Below are 26,811 nucleotides of genomic sequence, written 5' to 3' on the forward strand. Positions count from 1 at the left end.
TATACGGTTTTATGGTTTATTTAATGTGAAAGGATAAAAGTTCAATGAGTAGATACGGCACATGTCATATATCAGTGTTTGCATAGTTGACATTATTAAAGCACTATATTCAATAAATCGACTGAAATGTGAAAAGCATAATTAGATTACAGCGGAATTATAGCACACATATAAAACTACTACTGATACATGTATAGTATTTGAATAATTGAAATAAACAAAGTGGACGAGTGTGTACGACATATTTCATTTATTCAATAAAAAGAAGTTACAATAGAAGTATTTGCAGTGCGAGAATTCAAGTGTGTTCACACGTACGATATTAATCGTAATAATAACCAACAGGTTTGTGTGGATTAATTCTTAAGGTATATACATAGCTTTATTTCTGTCAGATTGCAATCTTTCTACCAGACGGACACACAGACAGACAGACACAGTGTATTTATACTTATACTATAGTACATCTTCATACTAAAAAATACACATTATATTATGAAGCAAGAATGAGAATAATAACATAACATTATAAAACATTTACTCAATTAAAATACATGGCAAGAGTTTGCTGCTTGTTTGGTTGTTTAGATTTGCATAAACACGTAAACTCTGGAAGTAGGTATTACTTGTCGAAACGATTTTGCATATCGAAAAAAAAGTTAAAATTAACTTGATCCAATGTCTCTTCCAAGCAATTCAATCGACGATCTCTTCCGCTTTAAGACCGCAGAACTCGCACAAAACTCGGAGCACAAAGTCGCTCCAATGTTACAGCGCATTACGCAATGAAGCGCCTTAAAGGGGCCTTTTCACAGATTTTGGCTTTTTTAACTTATTCATTAAATGCTTTATATTGATAAATGTAAACATTGGATCGTAAAAGCTCCAGTAAAAAATCAAGAATAAAATTAAAAAAAGGAATAGAACATTGCCCGGAGCAGGTTTCGAACCAGTGACCCCTGGAGTCCTGCCAGAGTCCTGAAGTAAAAACGCTTTAGCCTACTGAGCTATTCCGCCGAGAACACATACTTGACGTATTTTATACCTTATATAAGCAATCTTCGTAGTTTCACAAAATTTAACGACAAAAACAGAACTCTCCAAATTATTCAATCGTTTCGCGTTGCAACGCTTTATAATTTTTAGGTTTTAAAATCGTCAAAAGATGCATATAATGGCTATATTAGACCATGGTAAATGTTCAGTATTACTGTTTCCTCACAAATATCATAACTAAAACGAAAATGTGCGAATCTGAAACAACTTTTTTCAATTTTGTCAATTTACCAAAGCGTGAAAAGATCCCTTTAAACGATTAAAGATCATTGTATACAAACCTTAACATCACTTCGTACTTCGTATCCGCTTGTTTGCGATAGAAATACACCAGTTAATAAATTAAACTATTTATGCAATTGCTGGTAACTCACTTACGGCCGGTATGGGGTTTGAACTTACGATCCCCGACAAACTAGTAACTCACTCTAACAACTGACATATTGTTTGAGTCAATAAAACAAGTTTAAAACATTTTCATTGTGTATTGTTCCATATCGAAAGTAAGAGTCATTCATATTGGATATTGAAAATAGTTTGTTAAATACCCATAATTATTTGCGGTAAATAACACAGGTTAGTATGACATTGACTTTGTGTGCAAACAATTTTTAAGGATGGTAATTCACGTCCCCAAGGGCACGTAAATTCATTGCTGATCCGGGCCATTGGCGTAGATATCGTCCTCAGATGGCTGTTGAATCCCAACTTTATAGGTTATGTTAACGTACAGCTCTGACGTAGGGCGCTAAGTTTGAAAAACAAAAAGAATTGTTTTCATAAATATTATTAATATAAAAAGTAGTAGAAGAAGTAGCAGTATCAATAGTAGCAGTTGTATACCCCTCACATAAATTTGTCCTTTTTATCTAAATGACCGGTTTAGGTCAGTAATATACGATATAGTCGATCAAGAGTATGTGGAACGGTCCCTATTTTCTTATATGGACCGGGCGTGCTTATTATGAAACGCGGGAGCAAAATATTGACGTAGGAAGCACCCTCTGGATAACACACAGCGAAGTAGCCATGTGCGGTAACGTCTTATGGCATTTCGATATTTACAACAGCGATTGTTCAAAAATAACAAATCATCTTTTATCAATTATTGGATGTGTACAGAAGAGCTTACGTCGAGATTTATTCTTTTCCGATGTGTGCCTGTGCTGTTAAGTAAGTAGTAGTAGTAGTAGTAGTAATTATCATTAGGTATTCCAATCATATCACGGTGGTCAGGTTACCAACTCACACTTTCCTGTGGTAGCTGGCTCAACAAAACTGAGTGCACATACTTATGCAAGTAACCGACAACTGCCATACTTGTGTCAGAGGTAGATGTAAATTGGCAGTAAGAAGAATTTCATGACAAATGGACGCTTAATTTATTTGGCTTGGTAAGAGATCTACAATATTTAAACCATACTTACTGTGTTTGCGACACACTTGTATACATGTTTGAAAAACAATTATGCCATGTTTAAAATACATAATGTTCAAGAACTACTTTAATCTACCTGTATATCGTTCACGTATTCTTCCAATGATTCTTCGACATCAATATAATATGGGTCGTTCATATAAATGTCATCTGCGGGTTCTGAATATTAAAAACAATATGCACAACTCACAGCCATAAGTCCATTATGCCGTAAAATAGTTTGTCATGCGTGGTTGACGTGTGCGTCACTACATGTACATTGCCCATTGGTATACACAAGATATTTACCTGGTAGTGCTGTATCCTGTATTTCAGTCGCTTCCATTTGTCTGTAAAATAAATTATTGATTAACTCATCCCTTTATTCATACATCACATTTTCATCGTCGGCAGTTCAAATGTTAAGGTAAAATGTGATTAGGTTAAGGTAAGTGTAGGGACAGTTTGGTATAAGAAAGCGTTTTTCTTTTTAAATGTTAAGTATGTAGTTTATACGTGTTTTAAATAAACTTTTAAAAGAAACGTTATGTACTAATATTTTTTTTCATTTGTAAATTCGATGTTAAAACATCTATCTTAAAAGCTATTTGATGACACTTGACAAGTTAAACAGACACACATTTCTTTACACATGGTTAATCATTATCCCTGCGAGTCTTCAATCACTTACGTCGAATTCACAAAGTTTTCTGGCATATTCGTATCTTTCCTCCCGGCTGGTTGTACCTGCGAGTTATTGAAAAACATAATAGCGAGCACAAGGAAGGCATCAAACAATAACGACGATGTCACAATCATTAACCATTCTCTGCTAAACGATTAAATAGTGAAGGTGTTATTTGTAAAAAAAACGGATATATAATTTCTAAAACTAATGCAAGGAAATCAAAGGTCATGATTACGTGAATTAAAAACACACACAAGTGTACAAACATATCCACGATGTAAATTACCAAGTATGAGTCAGCTCTTTCTGCTGTTGACCTTATTGCAACTGTATTATCTATTTTAAATTTATTTTTCATTTATTTTACCATGTTTGACATATACATATGCAGCATTTACATGTTTATACATAACACATTGGTAATATAATATAACATATATGGATCTCTCGTTCATAATTTTTTTTAGATTTTCAAAAGAGTAAAACAATATACAGTGCATTTATTCATAAAGTTCACACACATACAACATTTATTGTCAGTTTTAATCATTTCAAATGAGAGGCAAATAAAAGGCATGCACTCAGGCGAATTCACACTCGCTGTTACATACACACGCACACACGCACACACACCCGCGCGCACGTACACGCATGCACGTTCGCACTTACATACATAAAAACAATAAATATTTTTGTTTAAATGGTCCAAGAAAAATATCAAGTAATTTAAAAGCATTTACAATACATAGTACAATATTTCTTGATTATGGTATTGTTAGTACTTTCGGTTGACATTTTAAACATAGGTTTAAATGGTTGAGAGCATGGGCATAAATTAATTTGTACTAAAGAGAAGTTCTGCTGGTTGAAAAATATTGTTTGAGGTGGATCCATTTTTGATTATGTGTTTCATATTTGTTTTTAATGAGGGCAATTTCTGCTTCTGTCTGTCTTTTTATCTTGAGATAATTTAGAAAAATATTGAAATTTGGGATGCATGTTTTAATTTTCATATTAAATATAAACGTTTTCATTAAAATTAGTATAAAATTTAGAACATGATTGTATACTTGTTTGTCCATAAAACCAAAGAAGGCCATTTCTTTGCTTCATTGTATGTCAATGTTCACATCTTTCAGAAAGTGTTGCAGTTGTGTCCATATTTCTTGAATGTAGGTGCATTCCCAAAATAAATGGTCAATTGTTTCAATATTTGATTGGCAAAAATCACTAGTGTTTTTCCCAGGAGGGCAAAGGGGCATGGCGCATTACTTTCAAAAAGGGCATTTTAGCGCGCAGTTTAGGCAAAAAAGGGCAAAAACGTTCCATGTTATTTGCTCCACGAAGCAGTTGTGGAAAAAATAACATATAAACAAGCACATTTAATGGTAATAGATGTATTTAACTTACTATGATTTATATTAATATATTTACCTTGCAATGAACATTTAAGTTCCATGCTGTTTCAATAAACTGTACAGCACGACAAACATAATAAAGCAATATATGCATATGAATCTGATTATACACAGATCCACTAACATATAAATGAAACCATGTTTGTCTTATCCCATTTTCTAACAATAATCTCGACAGATGTTTAAAATAACATTGCGAGTAAATTGATCTCTAACAATATGCAAACACTCGTTTCCGTGACATACATCCACCGAGTAGATTACAAATAAATAAATTATGTTGTTGCTATCTAAAACATTTTTATGCATCGTTGATTATCACAGACATTTCATTTATTCCTTCTTAATGTATAATCTCCATCGTTAGTTCGATCGTTTACGACGTTATTTGCCATTTTTGCCGAGTCACAATTTAATTCTGTATAGTCCGCCATGTTGATAAAATGTCAAATGATGTAAGCGACAGGTGCGCATAGCAACGTTAAATCGTATACGCGATTAGTATTTTGTTAAATTGGTATACGTCTCGGTAATTATTTCAATAATTAGATCTAATTATCTTAAAGACGAAATCGATAAAGAATAAATTTGTTTGTGAATTTTAAAGTAATTATGCGTAAAAAAATATGTTTTGATATAACTGAATAATGCATGCAAGGCACAATTGCCACAAGAATAACATCGAGTTTTTCATCAAATGTCTCCGAAGTAATGATTATATCGTGGAGGAGTACACATTGCCGAGCGAAAAGTGCGCTTGGTATAACATAGCCTCCGGCATTATCGATTGATACTGACACGGGGTTATTCACGCATGACTAATTCACAGCTTTGGGGCAGCCAGTAAGACCTAATCGAGCACTGTTATAGATTAAATCTGCTCAATTAAATATAGTCGATTAGACGTTGACGCCTCTCGAGTAAATCAAGCACAGTCGGAGCGTCACAGACAATCAAGGAAGCTGATTTTGCGGACCAAGTTAGATCGTAAGGCAAATTTCGTGGCGAAATTTGCCTTTGAAAAAAAGGGCGCGTGGCGAAATTTGCCTTTAAAAAGGGCAGCGTGGCGATCCGGGAGGGCGGCGTGGCTTTTCGCCACGCTAAAATGGCCTGGGAAAAACACTAATCACACAAGCAACATGATTTCAGTCCACATTTGGTTAAAAATCTATTTGTTGGTACTATTTAGATAAAAACTTGTATTGAAAATTGCGTAGATATGTATCAATCGTTGACTTAAATGGAATCGTATATATTTTTTTCTAGTCTGTATTTTCTTTAAGATTTAATTGTTTGTCCCATTTCATTTCAGTACAGTTATCAATTGTATTTTGTGTTTTTTGTTGTATGTTATGTCTGGTTTATCATCCCAAATAGATTTAAACATAGTTGTTATTAATCCATCTATTACTTGCTTTGGTGGATTTGGGAGAACCGAAAATGGATAAATTAACTTTGGTAATGCAAACGTTTTAATAACAGTAATTTTTCCCATTAAGGTAAGTTTTCTATGTTGCCACTGTTTTAAGCAGGCTTCAAAGTCTTTAATTTTTGGCAATAAGTTTTTTTCTATATTAAGTTTATGCTGATTATACAAATTCATTCCTAGAGTTTTTGCCCCATCAGATGTCAAAGTAAACTTTTTTTCGGTACAATATTCAAAGTTTGAGTTTTTTAGAGATCCAATTCTCATTACAGTGGATTTTGTTGAGTTTAGGTTTAGTCCTGATATTTTTTCTAAATTTATGGAGGGTTTCCACTAGTGTTTCAAAGGACGTTGCTGATCCATCATTGACAAAAGTTGCATCGTCCGCAAAAAAGGTTTGCTTAATTTCTTGGTCATTGATTTTTATTCCTTTAATCATTGCATTAGTATTTATATAATTCGATAGAATTTCCAAACATAAAATAATTGTTAATTGTACGTAGAAACAAGTTCTAGTATTTTAATGAGTTAAATATGAAAAAAAAAGATATAACATCTTTAGCGTACAGTAATACTGTACAACTTAAAAAAATGGTAACCGCGTGCTAAATTGCTGTTGGAGTTAATTGTGTGTTCTAAATAATTTATGCATGTTTTATAAGTAGAACATATTAAAAAAAGCATAAACATGAACAAAATTACGAAAAGCAAAAGTTACTGTTTCTTTCTAACCTGAACACAATAATATTGTATGTTTACATTAACGAAAAGCTTAAATGTTAAGTAACATATACATCATACAATACAATAACAGTGTTTTGTACAGTATTTCCAGGTTTTGTTGTATTACAATGATTATTAATATATTTCAATAAGCATTCTTTTGAAACTATTCAAGTACACATGCACGCAACTATCGATGAGTTACAATCATAACTCAGTAAAAAAAATCATTGAATGAAAGGATAGGAACATTAGAGAACCTGACTGGCTCCAGTTGCCCCTTGTTGGTTCTCTTCGATTGCACGATAATCTTGGTTAGTATTTTCCTGGCTGTGCATGTTATCTGCGTAATAAAGGAATATTCGCGTTTGCTTTTTGTTCCTTTCAGTTATAAGAATAGTTTTGCTAAAAGTAGACGTTCATTTAATCATGAAAATATTACCTCAATAGTATTTCAGGCTATTTAAATATGTTGTGACTTTAATTTTTAAAAATGAATATGCGTATAGTTTCTTGCACACCTACCCCGGTATTGTTCCTGCTCCGACTCTACATCTCCAGGTAACCTAAAATCAACAAACTGTCTACATCAGCTTTAAAAAAATACTATAACTATAATATAATCAGTTTGGACCTTTTAGTGAGTTTAAATACTTTTTTCATTTGCATTCATTTCTAGATACTCACGTGTATTGAGTAATTTTCTTTGACTCCCCTATAAAACATAAAATTCCAGTTAGTCACATATAATAGTTCCGTACTTTCCAACATACAATGTGGTACTTAATAAAATGCATCACCGCAAAAAAGCAACCGCACAATCCATAACTCGTAAAATAAATTCAGTTGAAAACAGAAGTACAATTTAAAATTTAACGTGTAAAAAAGATACATACGTCGACATTGATTGCATTTGGACACAATACAGTAAATCAGTAAACCGCAAAACATCAGCGTCACTAGTTCTGCAGCAATGGTCAGCACCAACGACATAAGGAAGAAGTTGCCAGAACTACTATCTGATAATAAGTACTGTCATTTAATGATTAAATCAAACCAATTTCTAGTTACATCCTCTGTCACACATTCCCGCCAGCGCTAACGTACAAATAATAGAAGTCGGCAAAATCGGGACATTATTGATTCTCATTCTGCGAAATCGGTTTCTTTCGAGACCCTTTCGCGTACTTTTCGATATTTTGATAGAAAATGAATGCTCATCTGAATCTCAGAATATTGTCTCGACTGAAATCGAAAAGCTGTCCGGTCCAAAGCACCGGTAAACATCGGGAATGTGTGATTGAGGCTTGGTAGGAAACGCATTTCAACGAGTGCTCGACACGGCACTAGATATGTGTTTGTATTAGTTAAGGCAAAATCACGAGCATTATCAATATGTATTTTACCCAATGCTCATATTGATTCCATTTGACGATTTTTTTAGCAGTTTTTATTTCGAGAAAAAAATGAATATAAACATTGCGTTTAATGGAAAAGAGATGAAATTTTAGTAGATCATTCAGATAATGATACGCTTCATTGTCTTGATATTTTGCTTGGCCTTTACTACTATGTGATTAAGAACTATGTTATAACATGGTTGGCATACTTGTGTCAGAGGTATCACCCAAGATTAGATAATTGGTGATATCAGCGTCGAATTCTCCACAGTGTACACGGCAACCTATCTGTCGTCCTTCCATCTCTGCAGATACGTCAAGCTGCACCTTGGACGCAGCACTTGTATTCGACACGTGACTTTGAGCGCCGAGCTTAAGATTGCTGATGTCAGAAGTCCAATCAATTGAACACACAGCGTTAAAGTCATGGGCAAGACATTCTACACGTGCACTGTACAAGAATGGACTCTTTGCTGGTGTTTTCGTAATGAATAGCTGAACCATAGATGGTGGATCTGAAATAATCGGAATGGTTTTAATATGTCCCATAAATAGTTTCGAAGAAAGCTAGATATTTCGAATATAAGAAGTGAAAATGAGGCATAGTGTTTCTTATTTTATGTAATATGTTGTCACAATATGATACTTCTATTAGCATACATTGGTAATCTACAATGCCTGTCGCTGAGGAATGTGGTACGTATTCCAAGCCTTTTCCCAGTACCAAACACGTGCACTTTAAAACCTTCTTATTCCAAGCTCTGTCCACGGAAGTGAGACTGATAATACTGCTGTAGGTCTGTGACTGAATGTCGTATCTGTCGACCTGATTGGAACCATTCACCATATCCTCGTCCAAGTACATGCGCAGTTTCGGTGGCGGTCTGCCATGCGATGCGACGCACGTTACATTTGACGGCGCCCCTTCTCTCAGCTCGGAGATGTGCAGCGTGGAGAAAGCAGGTGGTACTTATTGAAACAGCAAGTCGAAACAGGTGAATAAATATACCCTACCGTTAATATTGATAACATTATCACAAATAATTTTAATTTTTTGTTTTCAAAATAATATTATTAATAATACTCAATAGCAAAGAGAAGTTAGGAGAATAACTTCATAACGTGCACATACATTTATGAAAAATTTATTCGTTAAGAAAACTGTAAATAAACAGCACAAATCTTATATATTATCATTATTTAACATCACTAATGCAGCCATACAGATAACAAAGACCGTAGCTTTTGCAGAGAATGTAACGAGGCTATCTGCAAACGAAGCCGTGCAATCAATTTCCCTTTGGTGATCCCCATCCGTGATAGCAATATCACGTGCGGTGTAGATATGCCCATCGCTTTTAATGGCAATCAGGTGACCATCAAGCAATAGAGAAACGTTGGTTCCCGATGTTTCACATCGTGGTGAATCTCCTGGGTATACACACAGGCAACTAGCGCAGACATCCGGTAAACAGAAAGGGCTAAGTTCCGGTTGACCTATGGGATGGTGAAATTGAAATGCCTAAAAGCCTTCTCATTAATGTACTTCAACATATTGGCGTGTGAAATTAATGTGAACGTATATTAAACATAATATCATCAACATAATTTTAAAATGTTTGTGTGCTGTTACTTCATTTACTTATCATAATTCTTACTTCATAAATGTTTGTTCTTTTTATCATATAAACGATGTAAACAGCGAGGTTAATGGGCGTAAATGATCAACATGACTTAAACGATATCCTGGATACGTATATTGTTTTAAAGTGTTAGGACACTAACATTTAATATGGCAGTAAACATGCATGTACATACTCTGCAAGATCAGTTGCCCTGTATTGGACACCATCCCTGAGCAGTTTACTTGGACATGCGCCATGTTCCAACTCTTGTTCACATTTATCAATATCATTGTGACGGCTGCAATTGTCACATCCTGAATCCGATAGGATTCGATCACTTTAAAGTGTGACTCGTTATGCAACTTCACCCTCATTTCCATGTTTTCTTTTGAGAAGGACAGATTAAGCCCGTTTTCTATGAACAGTTGTAATTTCACATCGCGGCCGACAAACGCTGGTTGGATGATCGTCAAATTCATCAGCGCGTGTGTTCGTTTCCAAGCCAGCGATACTAAACAATCAGGGCTATTATTCTGCTTTAGTGTTTGCTATTCAGATCGTATATTCTCCGATTTAATTTATGTATATATTTTGGCTCAATTTCATTAATATATGTGTATTCAAATGTTAAAAGCGCTCTAGTAGCAAAAACGCGATTAATGCAAACAATATATATTATTTGTCATTTCCATGCGTTCTCATTAAGGTTTTATTGGCGTTATTTAACCGACACATTACATTAACTATAAATATCATGAAATGGCTAACATGCCTACAGATAAACAATAACAAAAGGAGAGAAAAAAAAGCCATACCTGACAAAAAGAAGAAAATCCAGGACTTGCCCACCGCCATTGTATCACTTTAAAAATTCCTAAAATTCACTCAAATAGATATTATTTTATTTGAATCGGACTGAATTTATTTTTCATCCATATTCTTCCTCCTATTGCTTAGGCATGTATTAATATAAAATGCACATCATGTCAGTAAAAGCGGCGGCAGGAAATGTAAGTCGCGTGGATAATGAGATTCTGAAATATCAAAGTCTTTCGCATTGAACATATTGCGAAATCAGTCTTTGAAAAAGGAGTGTCGCTTATGAAAGTATTGCAGGGTGAAACCATACATATTTGAATTAGGCAAATGATTTGTCGCATAAACATTAAAGGTTTCCATGTGTTTGGGTCTTTCTAAGCATTCCTGGGTGGACTTAATAATATGGTAGAACAGTTGTTTTAAGATACAAATGATTAAACTAGCAATATACTGGCAAACGCAGTCTTCTTGTCATATAACGAGGCGTGTTATTAATTTAAAAAGTTTGTAAGAAGACAAATATTTATCAATATGTTGAGAAATCCTTGAAACAGTAAAATTTCTTGAAAACAAAACTGTTTTACGATCGATACGTTTGCTAATTCATGTTATTTTACGATGGACCGCTTTTTCCCGCTGTAAAACTTTAAAAACAATAATTGGGTTGGCATGTTGTTAATAAAATCTGTTCAGTTAAATTGTTAAATAGTGTGTTTTTAGTTATCACCGCGTTGTGACTATTACGTATTTAGTGCATGCTTTTGTGTTATTTATAAGGCACTATGACTGATTTAAAACTGGTAATTAATGTTTTCAAACGGCTAAAAATAACTTTGAAAATAATTGATAGTTCTCAGTTTTACTGTAAAAAGACGTCATTGTTCAACTCATGACGTTATAATGTTATCGACATTTTGTCCAGAAATAAATTTCAAATGTAAATAAACGTTTGAAAGCATTAAATAACAACACAATACATTGTTTCATGAAGATTTTTTCCACTCGTGATCATACAAAATATATTCACTCGTGGTGCCCTGCGCCAATCATGAAGAAAATTAATTTATCCGATGACTGGAGAATTAAAATCGGTTATCTACCGAAACCAACAAATATCTTCCATGTAACCCTAAGTGGTGTTCAAAGTTTGCGGTGCAACATGCTCATTTTATTTAAGTTGAAAAGCAGTTACATAAATACATCTCTAATCGCAATATTTAATAATAAAATCAATCCATTTTCCGGAAGTGCATGTAAGTAATTGAATGTGTGGACAATAAATACAAAAATGCAACAGAAACGTATTGTGTATACATCGATGATGTAAAGCCTGTGGATTATGGCCAAACATGGTTTTGTTTGTTTTTATTCATAGAATATTCGTTTTATACACTGAAGGCAAATAAAATACATGTTTCACTTGTCTATATGGAAATCTCTCTACATCACGCGGATATTTAACAGTGGCGTAGTATTCATCAATATAAGTGCTTCATATCAAGTTATTGTAAACGTCTACTTATTTCACACATGTTCGCTTTGAATGCAGTCCGTTTACGACAAGGTACACTTGTAGAATCATCTGTCACTACTCTCTAAAAACAAAAGGGCAATACTGGTCCTAAATCGCTCATCTAAAATCACATTTTAATACTTGAGCTATCTTAGATTGGACATTTTTTAAATTGTATTCAAATAGGAATACAACTACTTACATGGCCGGTCAAGTTTTGCCAGATGGTAAAGTTTTGAATAAATTTAGTTTGTAGAAGACATATATATGACGATATATACCGAATACCAAACCTTATAATCTATTAAATATATTTTTTAATCAATTATCATGTGAACCCCTGAGGCTTTGCCAGGTTTTATCCCAGGCGCAAAATTTAAACAAACGTTGCACAAGACCACTACATGATGCTTATGATAAAATATCTGGGTTATCATTCAAGTAAGTAGTTTGGGACCAAACGACTTAGCAAACTTCACTAAATGCATATGAGGAGAACAAGTTACCTCACGAAAGCGGTTAATTTTGACTCTGTGGGGCACATCTAACGAATACCTCTTGACCTTGTCGTTTGAGAGAATATTTCAGCTTTCAGAATGTACATTTAGGAAAATAATAGCGGAGCCCCATGGACATAAATTCAACAGACCCCATATATATGGTACAAATGGACCCCAGAGACATGATTGAAACAAGCATACGATATTAAGAGCCAAATGCAAAACCTCAAGACCTTGCAATTTCCGATGAGATTTTTGAAGTTTCAAGTATATACATGTACCAGAAAAAATTAACCCACAGGACGGGGAAAATGTTTTAAAAACAAATTCTAGAGAACTTCAGTAAGATGTTACTAGCCAAATATTAAACCTCTGGGCTTTGTGGATTTTTAAGCGCTCACTATACAAATATAAGGAAAATAAGTTACCACCAGGAGTGTGGGAACAATTTCGACCCAAGGTGCATGTTTTGAATACTCGTAAACTTGACCAGGGACAACACTACTATGTTATATGCAAAATATTGTATTCAAATAAAAGATTTTGAGTAATGTTGACATATTAGTCTATATAAATCATGTTAGCCCTGGGGCTAGGCCATTTCCGATCCTTAGGGAATAAATTCAACAAACTCTCCAGTGGACCACTATACCATGTTAAACCATCAAATGTTGAACATCGGAGACATGCATTTTAAGAGATTTCTCACGTGTCCATTTTCAAAATGTTTTTAAGCCTTTGTGACCTATATATGCAGCGGATCGAAATGATCTGAACAACTTTTAGAGGGTCACCAAAGAATCATTTATGTGAAAGTTTCTGAAAATCTGCAAAGCAGTTTAGATGTCGTTTTAAGAAAATTGTTCACCATGGACGACACACAACGACAGACGCCGGATAGCTACCAACAGCAATAGTTCGCCATTAACACATTGTGCTCAGGCGAGTTCAAAAGGAAGAACTGCCATAAAATTGTTGACATGCAGGACAAAATAATTTACTTACTATACTCAAGGACTTAGAAGACATATAACGTTTTATATACAAATATGTAATAGATACAGGGATATTTACCGGTAGTTGTTGCAGAAACATTTAACCTGAATGTTCGTAATACTAAGGATTGTGACTACATAACTACAACGAAAATTGCGAATCTGAAACAATTTGTTTTAATTTTGTAAATTTACCCAAACAAGAAAAGGTCCTTTTAAAGGTCATATTTTAAAGCCCTTGTAACTAACATCAAATGCTAATCATAAAATCCTATCCTTAAAACATATTTTATATTTAAATTGAATATCTATAGTATTTACAAAAAAAATGCACTGTATTCTTCTCTGTGTGTATATGTTGTTTCGCATTGTGCTGTTTCGTACTGTTTTGGCAATCGGTCATTTGATTTAAATAAAGGATTAACACATTGTATATAATAAGTATACAATACTGCTCCAGCAGCTAGAGTTACACTTCTGTTTATTGATGAATCTTTATATTTATTTAATAATCTTTGCCATGAAACAACATTTGCGGACAAAAACATTATTTTACAAATATGAGCAGAAGTGGATTGTTGCATTAATCGATTTGTAAAATGATACGAACAGTTAGTTTTTCCAACGTTTATTTAACAATTACAGATGCATTCACCAAATGTTGTGACCAGCATTCATCGTCATTGACAGTCATTTAAACATCATAATGTTTGATTAAGGAGGCTTCTATGGAAACAGAGTTATTTTTTTTCTTGGCCTTCTGAAGATTGGATGCGGTGACCTTAAACTTTCCAGTGATGTTTCTTGATATGTCCATATCCTAAAAAACACAGTCATTTGATATGATACGTGAAAACATTTTGAAATTATTGAACATCTAAATGCTAATAATTTTCACATAGCTCTTTTTAATTTTAAACAAATTGAAACATTAAAGGTAACAACACACTTTCATATTATTGCTCATTGTGTATAATTTATTACCAATAACATTTTGTTTACATATAATCATTTGATTTGCCTGAGAATAATATGAATAGAATAAAATTTAAATCCTTAACAGAACCTTAACATGGAATTTTACTTACTATGAGAATGTTCAGGTCTTTTTTTTACTGGGTGTGACGTTTTAACATGCGGGAACATGTTGAGGGCAAATTTAGTATCGGAAAATATTCAAATACAATAAATAAAGCTAAAATTCATAGATCTGTAGATTACAAAAGGCTTACATTGTAGGATAACTTTTAAGCAGTAATAGTCTCGTGTGTAAAATAATACTATATAAGTATGTTTTAACATAATTGTTCATTTGTGTATTTTTCTTTCCTGTTAATTTTTTAAATCCCAAAGCTATAATTAAAGAAACATGTCTTACCAATACCAATACCTGTAAAAATGTCAAATGTCAAACGCTCATTACACGGCTATAATATAATAAAGATGTATAGTTTTATACACTTGTTAAATGTTTCCTAGTTGAAACGGAAGTTAATGCCTTTGGTCACTGTGTGTCTTAAACGTATCGATTGTCACGTAGGCAGAGCGAATCACAGCGATCGTAATTGATGTGCAATTAAATAACAAATCAAGTAATGTTTTAGCGTTGCATGTATAGATTATTTAAAGTAAATTATACATTTCTTCGAACTCCGCCAATGCCGGTCCCAAGCCCGAGATGAAAAAGGAGGAGGGTTGTGCGTAGGGTCAGCACCCCGACCACGTAAAACAAACTACGCTACAGAAACCCAAACCACAGCAACACGACATGAAGATTTACGGTATCGACCCGGGGGAGAGCGCATGAAACAGAGAAATCTGCGGATAAACCTACTCTCCTCCAAGAACATAAAGATGTCATGGGGAGAAGCGAAAGCCCGGGCCATGGACCGAACCAGATGGAGAGCTGTGGTAAAGGCCCTATGCTCCGAACAGGGCGAAGAGGAATAAGTAAGTAAGTATACATTTCTTCGAAATATTAAATACCTTAAATGAAAACTTACCTGTTGATAATGTCGATCACATTCTACAAATGCGAGGGTGCAAATGCATTCATTCAAGTTTAATATAGGGCCCATATTCATCTATACATTTACTTCTTACAAACTTTATGATATATCGTCTTCATTTGCATAATATTATAGGTAAACTTAATATGCTTACACTCTAATGTAACTATAATATCTTTACCTTTAGCGATGTGTTCATGTATAGATGTTCATACTACAGTTTAGAGTATCTCAAGTGAATAAAAAAGATTTTATTTTATGAATGAACATGTTACTTATTGTGTTTAGTTATGTGTCATAAAATATTTATTTTAATAAACATGTATTAGTTTTATTAAAATATTATTTTAAACTTACGTCAAACCAATTGGGTATTTGTTGGTATGTTATCATATGTGTGGTGTATATACATTTGCAGTTCTTTATAGATTGATGTTCTTAATATGTTCTTATTGATATATTGAATACGCCTTTGCACAAAAAATACTGTAGCATAAAGGTAACATATGAAATAGTTAATTTAGCGTTGTATATTATGTGCACTAGCTTATAAATATCACGTGCGCCATGCGATTTATTTCACTATGGTGAATGGTCTAGTTGGTATAATCGATTTCATTTTTTTGCAGAATGAAAACTGTGTTCTCAATTGTGGTTAGGTTTTATTTGAACATTTAAAGTAACCTCTTTTTAATATAATGTTGAAGTAATGGAGATATCTCGGCGTTTTCAATGTTTAACGATTCAATATTTTTTTTACCGGCTTATAATTGCATGAGATTCTATTTGGGGTAAAAGGCGAGCTGACTTTGAAGATATATCACGTGCAACTTTAATTATTGTTAATCCATTACTAGACATTAAACACTTACGATGAATATTAATAATACCACATTAAATGCAAAGTGATCTTGCATTTATATTTTCAACTGAGTTATTATCAAATTTTAAAAGTATATAGATGCAAGCTATATTCGACTGTTGATTGCTGCGTATACAAGTCTTAAAATTGGTGTTTGTTCCAACTAACATGGCCGACCTAAAATGTGCTGACACTTAATTTTCTTTGGTATTTTATGTTGCTTTTTCTGTGTTGTCGGTTTTGTTGCATTCGGTCATTTTTGCTAAAGTGCTATAACTTAACACACTTTACAAATAATATAACGTTAAAGAAATATTAGCAAATTGTTTGCCGAACATCCGTCTTAAAGTGGGTAATGACTTGGGTATCGTAAAAAGGTTCCTGGAAAAGGCATGGCCGACAAACCTACCCTTGTTTCAAATGTCGATTTTTTTTGCAAGCAACGTACATATTTTAACATCCACATTCACTTGAAGAATTTCGTGTTCCATTTCAATTGTACGCCACTTGTGTAACAAGAAATAATTTCGCAGTATATAATCAAAATAATTTTCAAATTATGTATTCGTAGCGATTAACATAAACGAAATGTTAATCATTGATTCCCGACATATTGGCACACATTATCGTCGTATCAAGACGACGTGTCGTAAACAACATTTGTTACAGCAAAGTCGATTGCCTAAATGTCAAGGTCACTTGAGATAATCCTATTAAGGCATATTTCTTTTATGGATATTCTAAACATTTGTTCACTATAGTCTGGCCAAAATACAAAATTGTGCACGCAAGGAAGGTTACAAAAGATCGTCAAATGAATAAGACATGTCGCTTTTAAAAGCCATGTCGTTAGTTTATGATCAAAGTTGACACTTGCGATGTTGTTTGTTAAGTCATAAGTAAGTTTGATGTATTAATTGATTTTTTATCCATCCATAAAAAATAGTAGAAGTGGTAAGTGCCTCTTAACAATTATATGCTTACTGATTTCAATAAGTTGCATACAATGCATATGGTCTTCCTTCAAAAGTTAAAGTCATACTTATAGGTAACTGCCCATAATATGGGCATGATAAAATGATAAACACTGTATCAATATTAATATTGAAAATGTAAAATAAACTGAAAATATTAACTTTTTTTAAGTAATGTAATATACCAGTCGTGATATTTTAATCAATATAAACTAATAATTGTAAAAGATATGGTATTTTAGAACTGTTCTTTTTTCGTCAATCGCAGTTGACGGTCCCTTTAAGATTCGCTTTAGCATAATTTTGCGGAATATATCGGGCCACATAAAATTGTAACACAATATTTACGTATTATGATTATCGTTGGCGGATAATTTTCACGTACGTTAGATAATTCGACTCCCTAGCATTCCCTAGAAAATTTACCTGGTGTATTTTTTAGCCACCTAAAGGCAATTTACCATAACAATACAATTATCAAACTTGAACATTTTCGTAAACCGTTACTTAATATTTAAATAAATATTACAATATATACAATTTTAACTCGAATATTTTCAAGTACGCTTATCAGTTAGCGAGATTAACTTTGCGAAACTTATTATCTTTATTTTATGACACCATACCACAACTAGAACATGCATTTCGAGTTATTTATTTTCGTTTTCAACATATTTGAAGAACTAAAAACTGCATTGTTTTAGTGTATCCATTTAAAAGAGATTTCACACGTGATCTCCATGTCAAACATAATTGTTATTATACTTTATAATAAAACACATGGACATTTGTATCATACTCATCAGTGCGGGCACAACTTATATATAACGTTCACAATCATAGCAAAACCAAATAAAACGGTAATAATTTCTTCATAATGTCAAATGTGCATATTTTTATCGGTTTTGTTGTGACTTGCATAGAAGCAATTGCTTAATTTTTCAAAAGTTTTGTGTGTTTGTATATTTTGGGCTTTTGTCGCTTTGAACAGTAAGTATTGTCAGATTGTCAGATTTTAGCCAGCGCTTTATCCCAAAAGCTAGCCTGTCCAGAGACCGGGTTTTTGCTATTGAAGATTGTCATAACAGATCTCTCCCACATTCACATAGTCTGGTTTCTCATTTTCAGTGTCGTCGTCACATCGGCATACTCTGTAGGCTCGTAGCAGTCTGGTTTCGTGGCGAATGCCCTACACTTTTCGAGGAAATCTATGTCGAGATCGGCGTATACGATATCCGATCCAGTAGCACCCTGGTTTAACGAAATAATTGCTTATACAATCTTATGCAATATTCTCTTTACATATGCGAATTACTGTTGTATTTGAGAAATAATTGCAAATTTTAGTTGTTTAATATGCGAGAAAGTCAGAAGTATATGTCAACCTGTTCTTCATCTTGAGGAAAATCCAAATGAAGCTGACGACCAATGAAAATAATATTAGAAGAGTTTCAAGCAAACGCCTAGTTGTTCTTTGCTCCTACCCCTCCTGATATACACAATTTATATATTCTTTAGAAAAACTGTCTCGTAAAATATAAAGGCTTTACAATTATAACAATCATTAAATATTATTATTTTCATACTATTTTAAGATAATGATACGGTATGGATGATGTGTTTACGACTAAGGGTTTAAGAGCCAAATACAGAGATGAATAAAATGCTTCTACATCGGTACGCAGAAAGCATGACAATTACATTCATAAAGTTAAGTGCTTCAGATTTGACCCAAATATCATATTGTTAATGAAAGTGTTTTGACTAGTCAGTAAGTATACAAATTGAGGGTCCATCAAACAGGTAATACATAACTACAATTGTACGTGATTAAATCTTGAAATGAAGATAAATGTTTATGTGTCATGCGTTTTCTTTGATCTTTCAATTCATAAGTACGTAATAATACATCGTGTGTGTGTTCATTTCCTGTATTACTTTCAGTAATACTCTATGCTCACATTCAATAATAGTACGAGTAAAAGAATAGACATCATCACGATTGTAAGTACAACACGTGTACACCAATATTTTATTATTTCATCAAACACGAAATTTACGAAATAACAGGCCATTTGTTAAATGTTGAAGTTTTTCGATCGTTATTCAATACAGCAATGACAGCATTTGATGTTTTATTTGTTTTCAACAATCCTTTAACTTCCACAATTAAGTCAGACAAAAAATGAATTTCATTTGATAAATAAATACTAGTTAAGTGTTGTACTCAGGTAACTTTATTTTAGGGATGGAATTAAAAACAAAAATCGGCATCCGAATATTCCTTTTACATTTTATCGATTATAAACAATTGCACGATTCTTTGATCTTGTAATCACAAAGACAAAAAATGGCACCACGCAACCAAAATGAATATGAAGTGATGTATTAATTTGGTCCAAATTTCTGACATGTAAGGACTACATGTGTTACGACATTTCTATTGTTTTGGTACTGTTTTCGAAAGTATGAAGGTCTTTAAGCGAAACATAGGAATCGATAGTTACTTTTTCTATCGATCGTTTTTTTCTCTGCATACAAACCTTACCGAAGCTCGTCGTTAAGATTATCTAAGACCCATTGAATAAAATTCAACACTTGCCTACTATTCTCTATATGTGGAAAGAATTCTTTAAACAGATTCCCGCCATACATTGATTAAACACTAAACAGCTTATATTACCGGCTGGAGGTTGTATTTCTTCTGCTTTCAGTTTACTGAAAAAAAAGTTAATGTATGGTTTTATGCGTAAGCAGGTTAAATTCAGACAAACAAACTTACAATTGACCTTTCGACAGCGAGAGTGAAGCCACGCCCCCCGATTTCAAGGGAGGTCACTCCGCCGAAGTCCGTCATAAAACTGGCTACGCGAATCGGTACGTTGGAAGATATTCACAAAGATTTCGGTCCAAATTACATGAAATGTTTCTATTGCTATCATGTTTTATTTAAAATGTGTTTAATGTAATGTATTAAATAGGTGTTTAGCTCACCTCAAAGATATAGTACCAGAAAGGCCGTTTACCAAAAAGGCTTCCCAAAAAGTCCGCATCAGTGAACCAAAAACGCCTCATGGTATACCAGAAAGGCCATACAATATTTTTATTATCATTGAATAGTTATGCTGAATATAATTATCATATCTATGAAATAGTCATAACTTTTTTATAAGTCTACTTAAAAGTCGTTAATCTATAGTCAAAGTCGGCCGATTATCGCAAATTATCACATACAGTATGCATTGTCGTTTGTCACAATACTTTTCATTGAGTAATAGATGTTTCAGTTTTTTAATTAAAAGCCGTTAATTTTACAACCGATGGCAATATTGCAAATGTGGCAAAGGTAAGTAAATTTATTATATAAGAAGACAAAGAACGTTATATTGAAATCCGATATAACACATATCTATAATGCGTTTGGTCAAAATGACCCATGAGCATTGTTATAATCGTGTAACATAGTCAATGTCGTCAAAAAAGTAACATACACAATATATTATTAATTTCCTCTTAAACTATTTTTTGCAATGTTTAAAATATAAGAAGTTGAAAGAATTTTCATGTACAAAAAAAAACTCGCTAATCAGACTGGCTATCAAAGTGTCAAGGGTCATTCACAGTTTGCGGCATCTGTTTTGATAACGGATTAGTAGAAAGCCCACATATGGTGTAAAATGACATTTATTGGCAACTATTGATAATTACATGCGCATTTTAAAATAGTTTCTTAACTTTTAACGATATACAACTAGCTACATTAAATTCGGAAGATTTAAACCGAAAGAAATAAAAATGCTCTATTTTATGTGATATTATCAAAAATTATAACTGATTGTCTTTATTATTACGCATTTCATTAGCATTAATAATCTAGTTAGCAAAGTTTAGAATATTTTTTTATTAGCCGACTGCATTAGAATGTCAAATTTATTTAACGTTAGCCACCTTTGAAAATATGGTTTTAAATGTTCCTTTCTAATTTCTCTATATAGAGGAAAAACAAGTAAAAAGTGATACTCGTTTTCTATAGCGTGTCCGGTGCAAAACTTACATATTCTATTTTCGCGTAGTATCTTATTATGACGACCTTAGAACAAACGTCGAGGTGTTTTGCTTTCGGGCGATAGCTTAATATGTTGAGATTAAGCTGTTCGTTGAGACGACTACAAGGACGAATCCAACGTTTGCATTTTTTAAGATTAGTACCCGGTTAATGGAACGGAAAAAACGTAGTTCCATCTTTTAACCGTTCTGGATACATTGTGTCTGAATAACAAGTGCCATAACAGCACCTTTTAACCATTTTCTTTGTTTAAAACACAGCATTACGTATAAGCTTATGTGACGAACAACGGCGAGTTTGACGGACAAAATGGCGGATAGAAACGGGCCTAATCTATGCAGTAATCTGATTGGTTAATAAGCCTGTCAATCAATCGGCTGTCGAAAGGTCAATTATTAACAGTTATGTTCGTTTTGAGACTGATGTATCATGTTCTACTTAAGACCAACCGTTTAATAGTTGTTTGTAACGCATGTACATGTATCTCGGTGCGTATTGTGAGGTTAAGAACAATTGATTGCAAGAATTTCATGGAGTAATTATAACCCATTCCCATTTGTATTGGGTTTTACATATAATTGTTATTGTTGTAATTGTTGTTGTTATTGTTATGACCCCGCTTCGAAATAAATGAGGTATACTAGAATCGTAACGAACGTGTGTCATTTAGTCAACAAACATCAACTTGTCCGAAGACACAAACTTGTCTGATTTAGTAACCTTACACTTCGCAAAGTTTCCATTGTTCCGTACCATATGAATTATACATATTTCTATTGTCCTACTTAAAATATTGCTATTGTTGTGTGCTCTTTCGGAGAAATGAGATGTTGAAGATTTGTAAATAAGCATAAAGTGCACATCAAGTCTCAAAACACACGCCCTGAGTTAAACAAATGTACATATTGCACTCAGCAGTATCAGATCTTTGGTTGTTTTAAGAGATTTTAATATTATAATTGGTTGGTTCCTTTTAGTTTTAAGGCTGTTTGCAGCAGTTACTTTCACATGTTGAATGTGATCTTCACAATCAAAGGTCACTAGTTCTTTCAGAAAGATAAAAAAATAACCTAAAATTTTCCTATAATTGTTATTCTACGCATGAACAGAAACAATAAACGGTCGAAGTTCAAAGTTGTGAATGTAAGGAAGTAAATGAATAATGGCGTTGTACTTGTTGGAAGATTATTGTCTTCCTGTTCGCTTGCGGCTGCATCAAAAACGTGATGTTTTCAATAAACGATAAATCTTTTCATGTGGTCAAATTATGTATGTCCGTAAATTGGATCGGTTAATTTCCATGAACATTCCAGAACTTAGCTGTTGCGAAACGAGTATTGTTTACTTACTTCTACACTGTATGTATTAAGACGATGTTCTCATGTATAAGTCTAAAAAAATGTCTGTTCTGTTCGGTTTTTTACAAGCTAAAACAAGACCCTCAAATTAAAAAAATAAATAAAATAAATGGTGATATTGTTAAACATACACCGTGTATGTTGTTTAAGTGCAATAAAATATTTTAAAATTAAAAAAATTTAACTTACCTTGTATTTTTCTGTTTCCTTGATACAGAGTACAGGATAATTGCAACAGAGTTATTAACATTATCAGTTATTATAAAAGTATATATTATTCTATATTATAATATTATGAGAATTCGTATATGTCAAATTGGCTGTGATAGGTCGGATCATTGTGTACCTCTTTGTGTGTTTGTTTCGAAGTAAATTAGGTCGTACAGCGTATGACAATGCATAATCTTTATACACCCGGGGTGTGTATAAATAAACTGTATGTTCTAAATGTTCGTATTTTCAACAGTAATTATGGTCACAGAATTTTTTTATTTGATAAATACGCATTCATATATTACAAACAAACTACACATCATACGTGATTTTAACGAGTTAATATTATCATATGAGCTGCCTTCATATGTTACATGGTATGAAAAAGAATATGTCAATTAACCAGCTGTAGAACAACCGAGTACGTTAAATAACCACGATTTTAGCAAAATATACCGTTTTGCAACAGTTGAACCTGAGCAGGCATTTGACCAAGGAATATATGTGTCTAGTACCTTAGACGGTAATAACATCGGAAACAAAATAATGATACAGATTATGACGTACCCTTAACGGTGATAACAGCGGCTGCAATTAAGACAACCACTGAAGTGGCTGCCACAGAAGCGATCCAAGCAAATCGTATTGGTGCACTGTTCTCAGCTGAAGCAATACATTAACGTAAGCAACAATAATAGCAATAGCAATAATAATAATAATAATAATAATAATAATAATAATAATAATAATAATAATAATAATAATAATAATAATAATAACTTAAAGGTCAATGGAATGGTCGTCAAAATTGAATGTTAACGACCTTAACTTAAATTTTAAATAATTAATATTTCAATCAACAGCCATGTGTTCAATTAAATTAAGTGCCATTGTACTACTCCAAACTGTATTACCAGTATCTTCTCCTGCTGTAGGTTCATTTGAAGATCTTCCACCAGAGATAGAAGCTGCAACATTTTTAAATAACCGTAAAAAGGTTATTTTACATTTGGAAAAAAAATCTTTTTTACGCTCTTTTGTTGTGATACATTAACGTGATCTAACATTAACAGTCAGTTTGATGAAATCATAATGATAGCATCATCAATGAAAGCTGTAACGATGCTAACACATTTGTAAAGGCTTCTAAACGTCATGTCAACAAATAAAAATCACCAAGTTGGAAAGAAGGGTTGAATGTAATCTGCGGTCTTTTTAAACTATTTGTAATAGTTATGAAAGCTGCGTTCTATTCAGTTTCAAACTTACTTCACAATTATTCAAATTCATTTAAATAATTAAAACAAATACTAAGAATATTGACTGAGCTAAAAAGCCTACTTGGTAAATCCACGATGAAGTGTTGCTGGATGTTCACGGTAGACTCGGTGCAGACTAAATGACAGCTTATCCGACCTTTTGTCGAGTTCTGTGACACGGTGACGTAAATCAAAGAATAAATGCCAAATGATTTTCCCGACGAGGTAATGTTTCCAATATCCAGGTAATTATTGTCAGTAGACCAAACGATTTTGCACTCATCAGTGAAGTCGGCTGCTTTGCATCCAATGTGAAACTGGTACCAAGAGACCACGCGATCTGGCTTTGATGGTTTGGTCATCTCAAGTTGAGAAGGGGGATCTGAATTGAAGAGTGAAATAAAATGGTGACCGTAATGAATACTTTCGTTCTGAACTATCATTAACTATTTGATATTTAATTAAAAGGTAGTTTTTATACTGTGTGCTTTAGACAAAGCAAACGAAGAAAAATTGACTCACAGGTGTAAGAAAGAATCTTGCCAGTGGCATTAACTTGAGTGTGCTTCTCATGATGTTCCATTATTATAGACGTGCAAGTGCCTTAAGAATTACTTAAACGTCTATCAACGAAGTTGTTTAACTAAAATGCTTGTATACAGTTGGCTTGACTCGTTAAGAATGTTAATCTGCTCTGCATTTTCAGTCATTTTGCCACCCAGGCTCAGCTGCAGTTTAGGCGGAGGTCTTCCTTGGTATGCTGTGCATGTTATGTTCACAACTTCTTCAAACTTCAGTTTGGGGATGTTTAACTCTTGATTGGCAGGAGGAACTAGATGAGATAGAGTATTATAGATTAAATAGTTTTGGACACATTCATATACCAATGACCATAAAGCATAATTGTATTTCTAGTCCTGTTTATAAATGTTGCACTATTTCCAATTTACATTGTGTACAGTATAAACGTAAGTGTAGATTATAATTGTATATAATCCTTACCTACAATGTAAAGGGACCTATTTGTCTCGAACCAGCGTTCATCGTTGTTTAAGCCAGCGTGACATGTTATTGTTTGCCTGTGGAAAGTCATTTGTCGTGTACACAAACTCATTCTCAATTGACGCGGTATGAACGGGTAAACTGTAGTTCCCTATCAGTATTCGGACCTTGTCGCTGGATGACATGCAATAAACACTCTCGCCGCGGGACACACATACGCAGCTCACACATCCGTCAACTGAGTATAGCGGACCGAGTTCTGGATTACCTAGAATATGCAAAAATCTGTTCAAGTATCTAAGTTTTACTTTTAAGAATATAACTATGAAAAAAAATCTCTTGTGTCAAACGCTGTGGAATGATTGACACCGTTTTGTTTGCTTAAAGGGGCCTTTTCACGTTTTGGTAAATTGACACAATTAAAAAAATATTTCAGATTCGCAAATTTTCGTTTTAGTTATGATATTTGTGAGGAAACAGTAATACTGAACATTTACCATGCTCTAAAATAGCCATTATATGCATAGTTTGACGATTTAAAAACCTGAAAATTATAAAGCTTTGCAACGCGGAATAATTTGGAGAGTTCTGTTGTTGTCGTTATATTTTGTGAAACTACGAGGATTGCTTATATAAAGTATAAAATACATCCGTCAATGTATGAGCACGGATGGCCGAGTGGCCTAAGTGATAGACTTTTACTCCAGAACTCCAGGTGTTAGTGGTTCGAGCTCTATTGAGGGTTCCTTTTTTTCTTTTTTTTTTCTTTTTATTCTTGATTTTTTAATGGAGCTTTGTAGATCCAACGTTTACATTTATCAATATAAAGCATTTAATGACAAACTTCAATAAATGTCAACATCTGTGAAAAGGCCCCTTTTGTTCCTCACTGAGGACGATCATCCAAAACTTGCTCAGTTGAGATTTAATTCGCGACGACCGTATTCATGACACTCAGACTGTTATGCGATTAGTAATTGAAACTTTATTAAAAAGGTTTTACCTATCATGTACTTACCTACAAAAAAGGACACTTTGTTAGTTACTGGATTCTCTCGAAGTCGTTTACATTCCAGGAAATAATTTGTTCGTCTAGTTATATTGTAAACCGAAAGAATGTAATGGCGGTTCAGCAAAACAAAGTTTTCTTCGTAAGAAGCAGGTTGGATTTTGATGACACTGACATCTGTACGCCAAACTCGGTAGTAGTCTTGACCCCAGTCCAAAATAGACTGTGTTGGATAGTATGCAATCCGGGCAGTATCACCAGTATTTTGGGGGGAAAATGATGACGTTTAAATAACCACACTCATTGTCAAACTCTGCAAGTTAGTTGTGAGCCAATTCAAACTATCAATTTTGATTGCGCGTAAGTGTACAACGTTCAATCACCAGGCCAAATATGACACATTGTATGTATTCAGTATAAGACTGAAAAATAAAACGGTATTTTCTTAATAAGCATTGCAAAGGGATTAAAAAATGAGC

The 26,811-nt window shown here is 33.4% G+C and overlaps 1 protein-coding gene and 1 long non-coding RNA gene across 5 annotated transcripts; one reads left to right on the forward strand and one right to left on the reverse strand.

Annotated features, from left to right (window-relative positions):
* Window positions 1-225: 225 nt before the first annotated feature.
* LOC127871882 (uncharacterized) lies at window positions 226-10,791 on the reverse strand. 4 transcript variants are annotated; one of them, XR_008045595.1, is made up of 14 exons: window positions 10,569-10,791; window positions 9,947-10,264; window positions 9,353-9,625; window positions 8,789-9,097; window positions 8,338-8,643; window positions 7,625-7,747; window positions 7,416-7,443; window positions 7,254-7,294; window positions 6,989-7,071; window positions 3,165-3,220; window positions 2,783-2,823; window positions 2,571-2,653; window positions 2,189-2,459; window positions 226-1,804 (listed from the first exon to the last, which is right to left on the reverse strand). XR_008045595.1 is itself a non-coding variant. In XM_052415142.1 (13 exons), the coding sequence occupies exons 1-13, from the start codon at window positions 10,606-10,608 to the stop codon at window positions 1,706-1,708; spliced, it is 1,800 nt and encodes a 599-aa protein (XP_052271102.1). In that variant the 5' UTR covers window positions 10,609-10,789; the 3' UTR covers window positions 226-1,705. The 4 variants fall into 4 exon arrangements, 3 of the variants coding, with proteins under 3 accessions (XP_052271102.1, XP_052271104.1, XP_052271105.1); XM_052415142.1 differs by lacking the exon at window positions 2,189-2,459 and having other exon boundaries at window positions 10,569-10,789; XM_052415144.1 differs by lacking the exon at window positions 2,189-2,459 and having other exon boundaries at window positions 9,947-10,301; window positions 10,569-10,789.
* Window positions 10,792-15,196: 4,405 nt separating this feature from the next.
* On the forward strand, window positions 15,197-18,798 carry LOC127873923 (uncharacterized). Its single transcript, XR_008046438.1, has 2 exons — window positions 15,197-15,534; window positions 18,554-18,798. It is a non-coding gene; the product is annotated as an uncharacterized LOC127873923 (long non-coding RNA).
* Window positions 18,799-26,811: the final 8,013 nt, after the last annotated feature.

This window comes from Dreissena polymorpha, chromosome 3, assembly GCF_020536995.1.
Source record: "Dreissena polymorpha isolate Duluth1 chromosome 3, UMN_Dpol_1.0, whole genome shotgun sequence".
Classification (NCBI taxonomy): Eukaryota; Metazoa; Mollusca; class Bivalvia; order Myida; family Dreissenidae; genus Dreissena; species Dreissena polymorpha.

Coding starts and splice junctions, on each gene's coding strand:
- LOC127871882 (XM_052415142.1), bottom strand. CDS start 10,608: ATGGCGGTGGGCAAGTCCTGGATTTTCTTCTTTTTGTCAG. Junction 7,444..7,624: donor CAAATGCAATCAATGTCGAC/GTATGTATCTTT, acceptor TATGTTTTATAG/GGGAGTCAAAGAAAATTACT. Junction 7,072..7,253: donor GGAGCAGGAACAATACCGGG/GTAGGTGTGCAA, acceptor TTTATTACGCAG/ATAACATGCACAGCCAGGAA.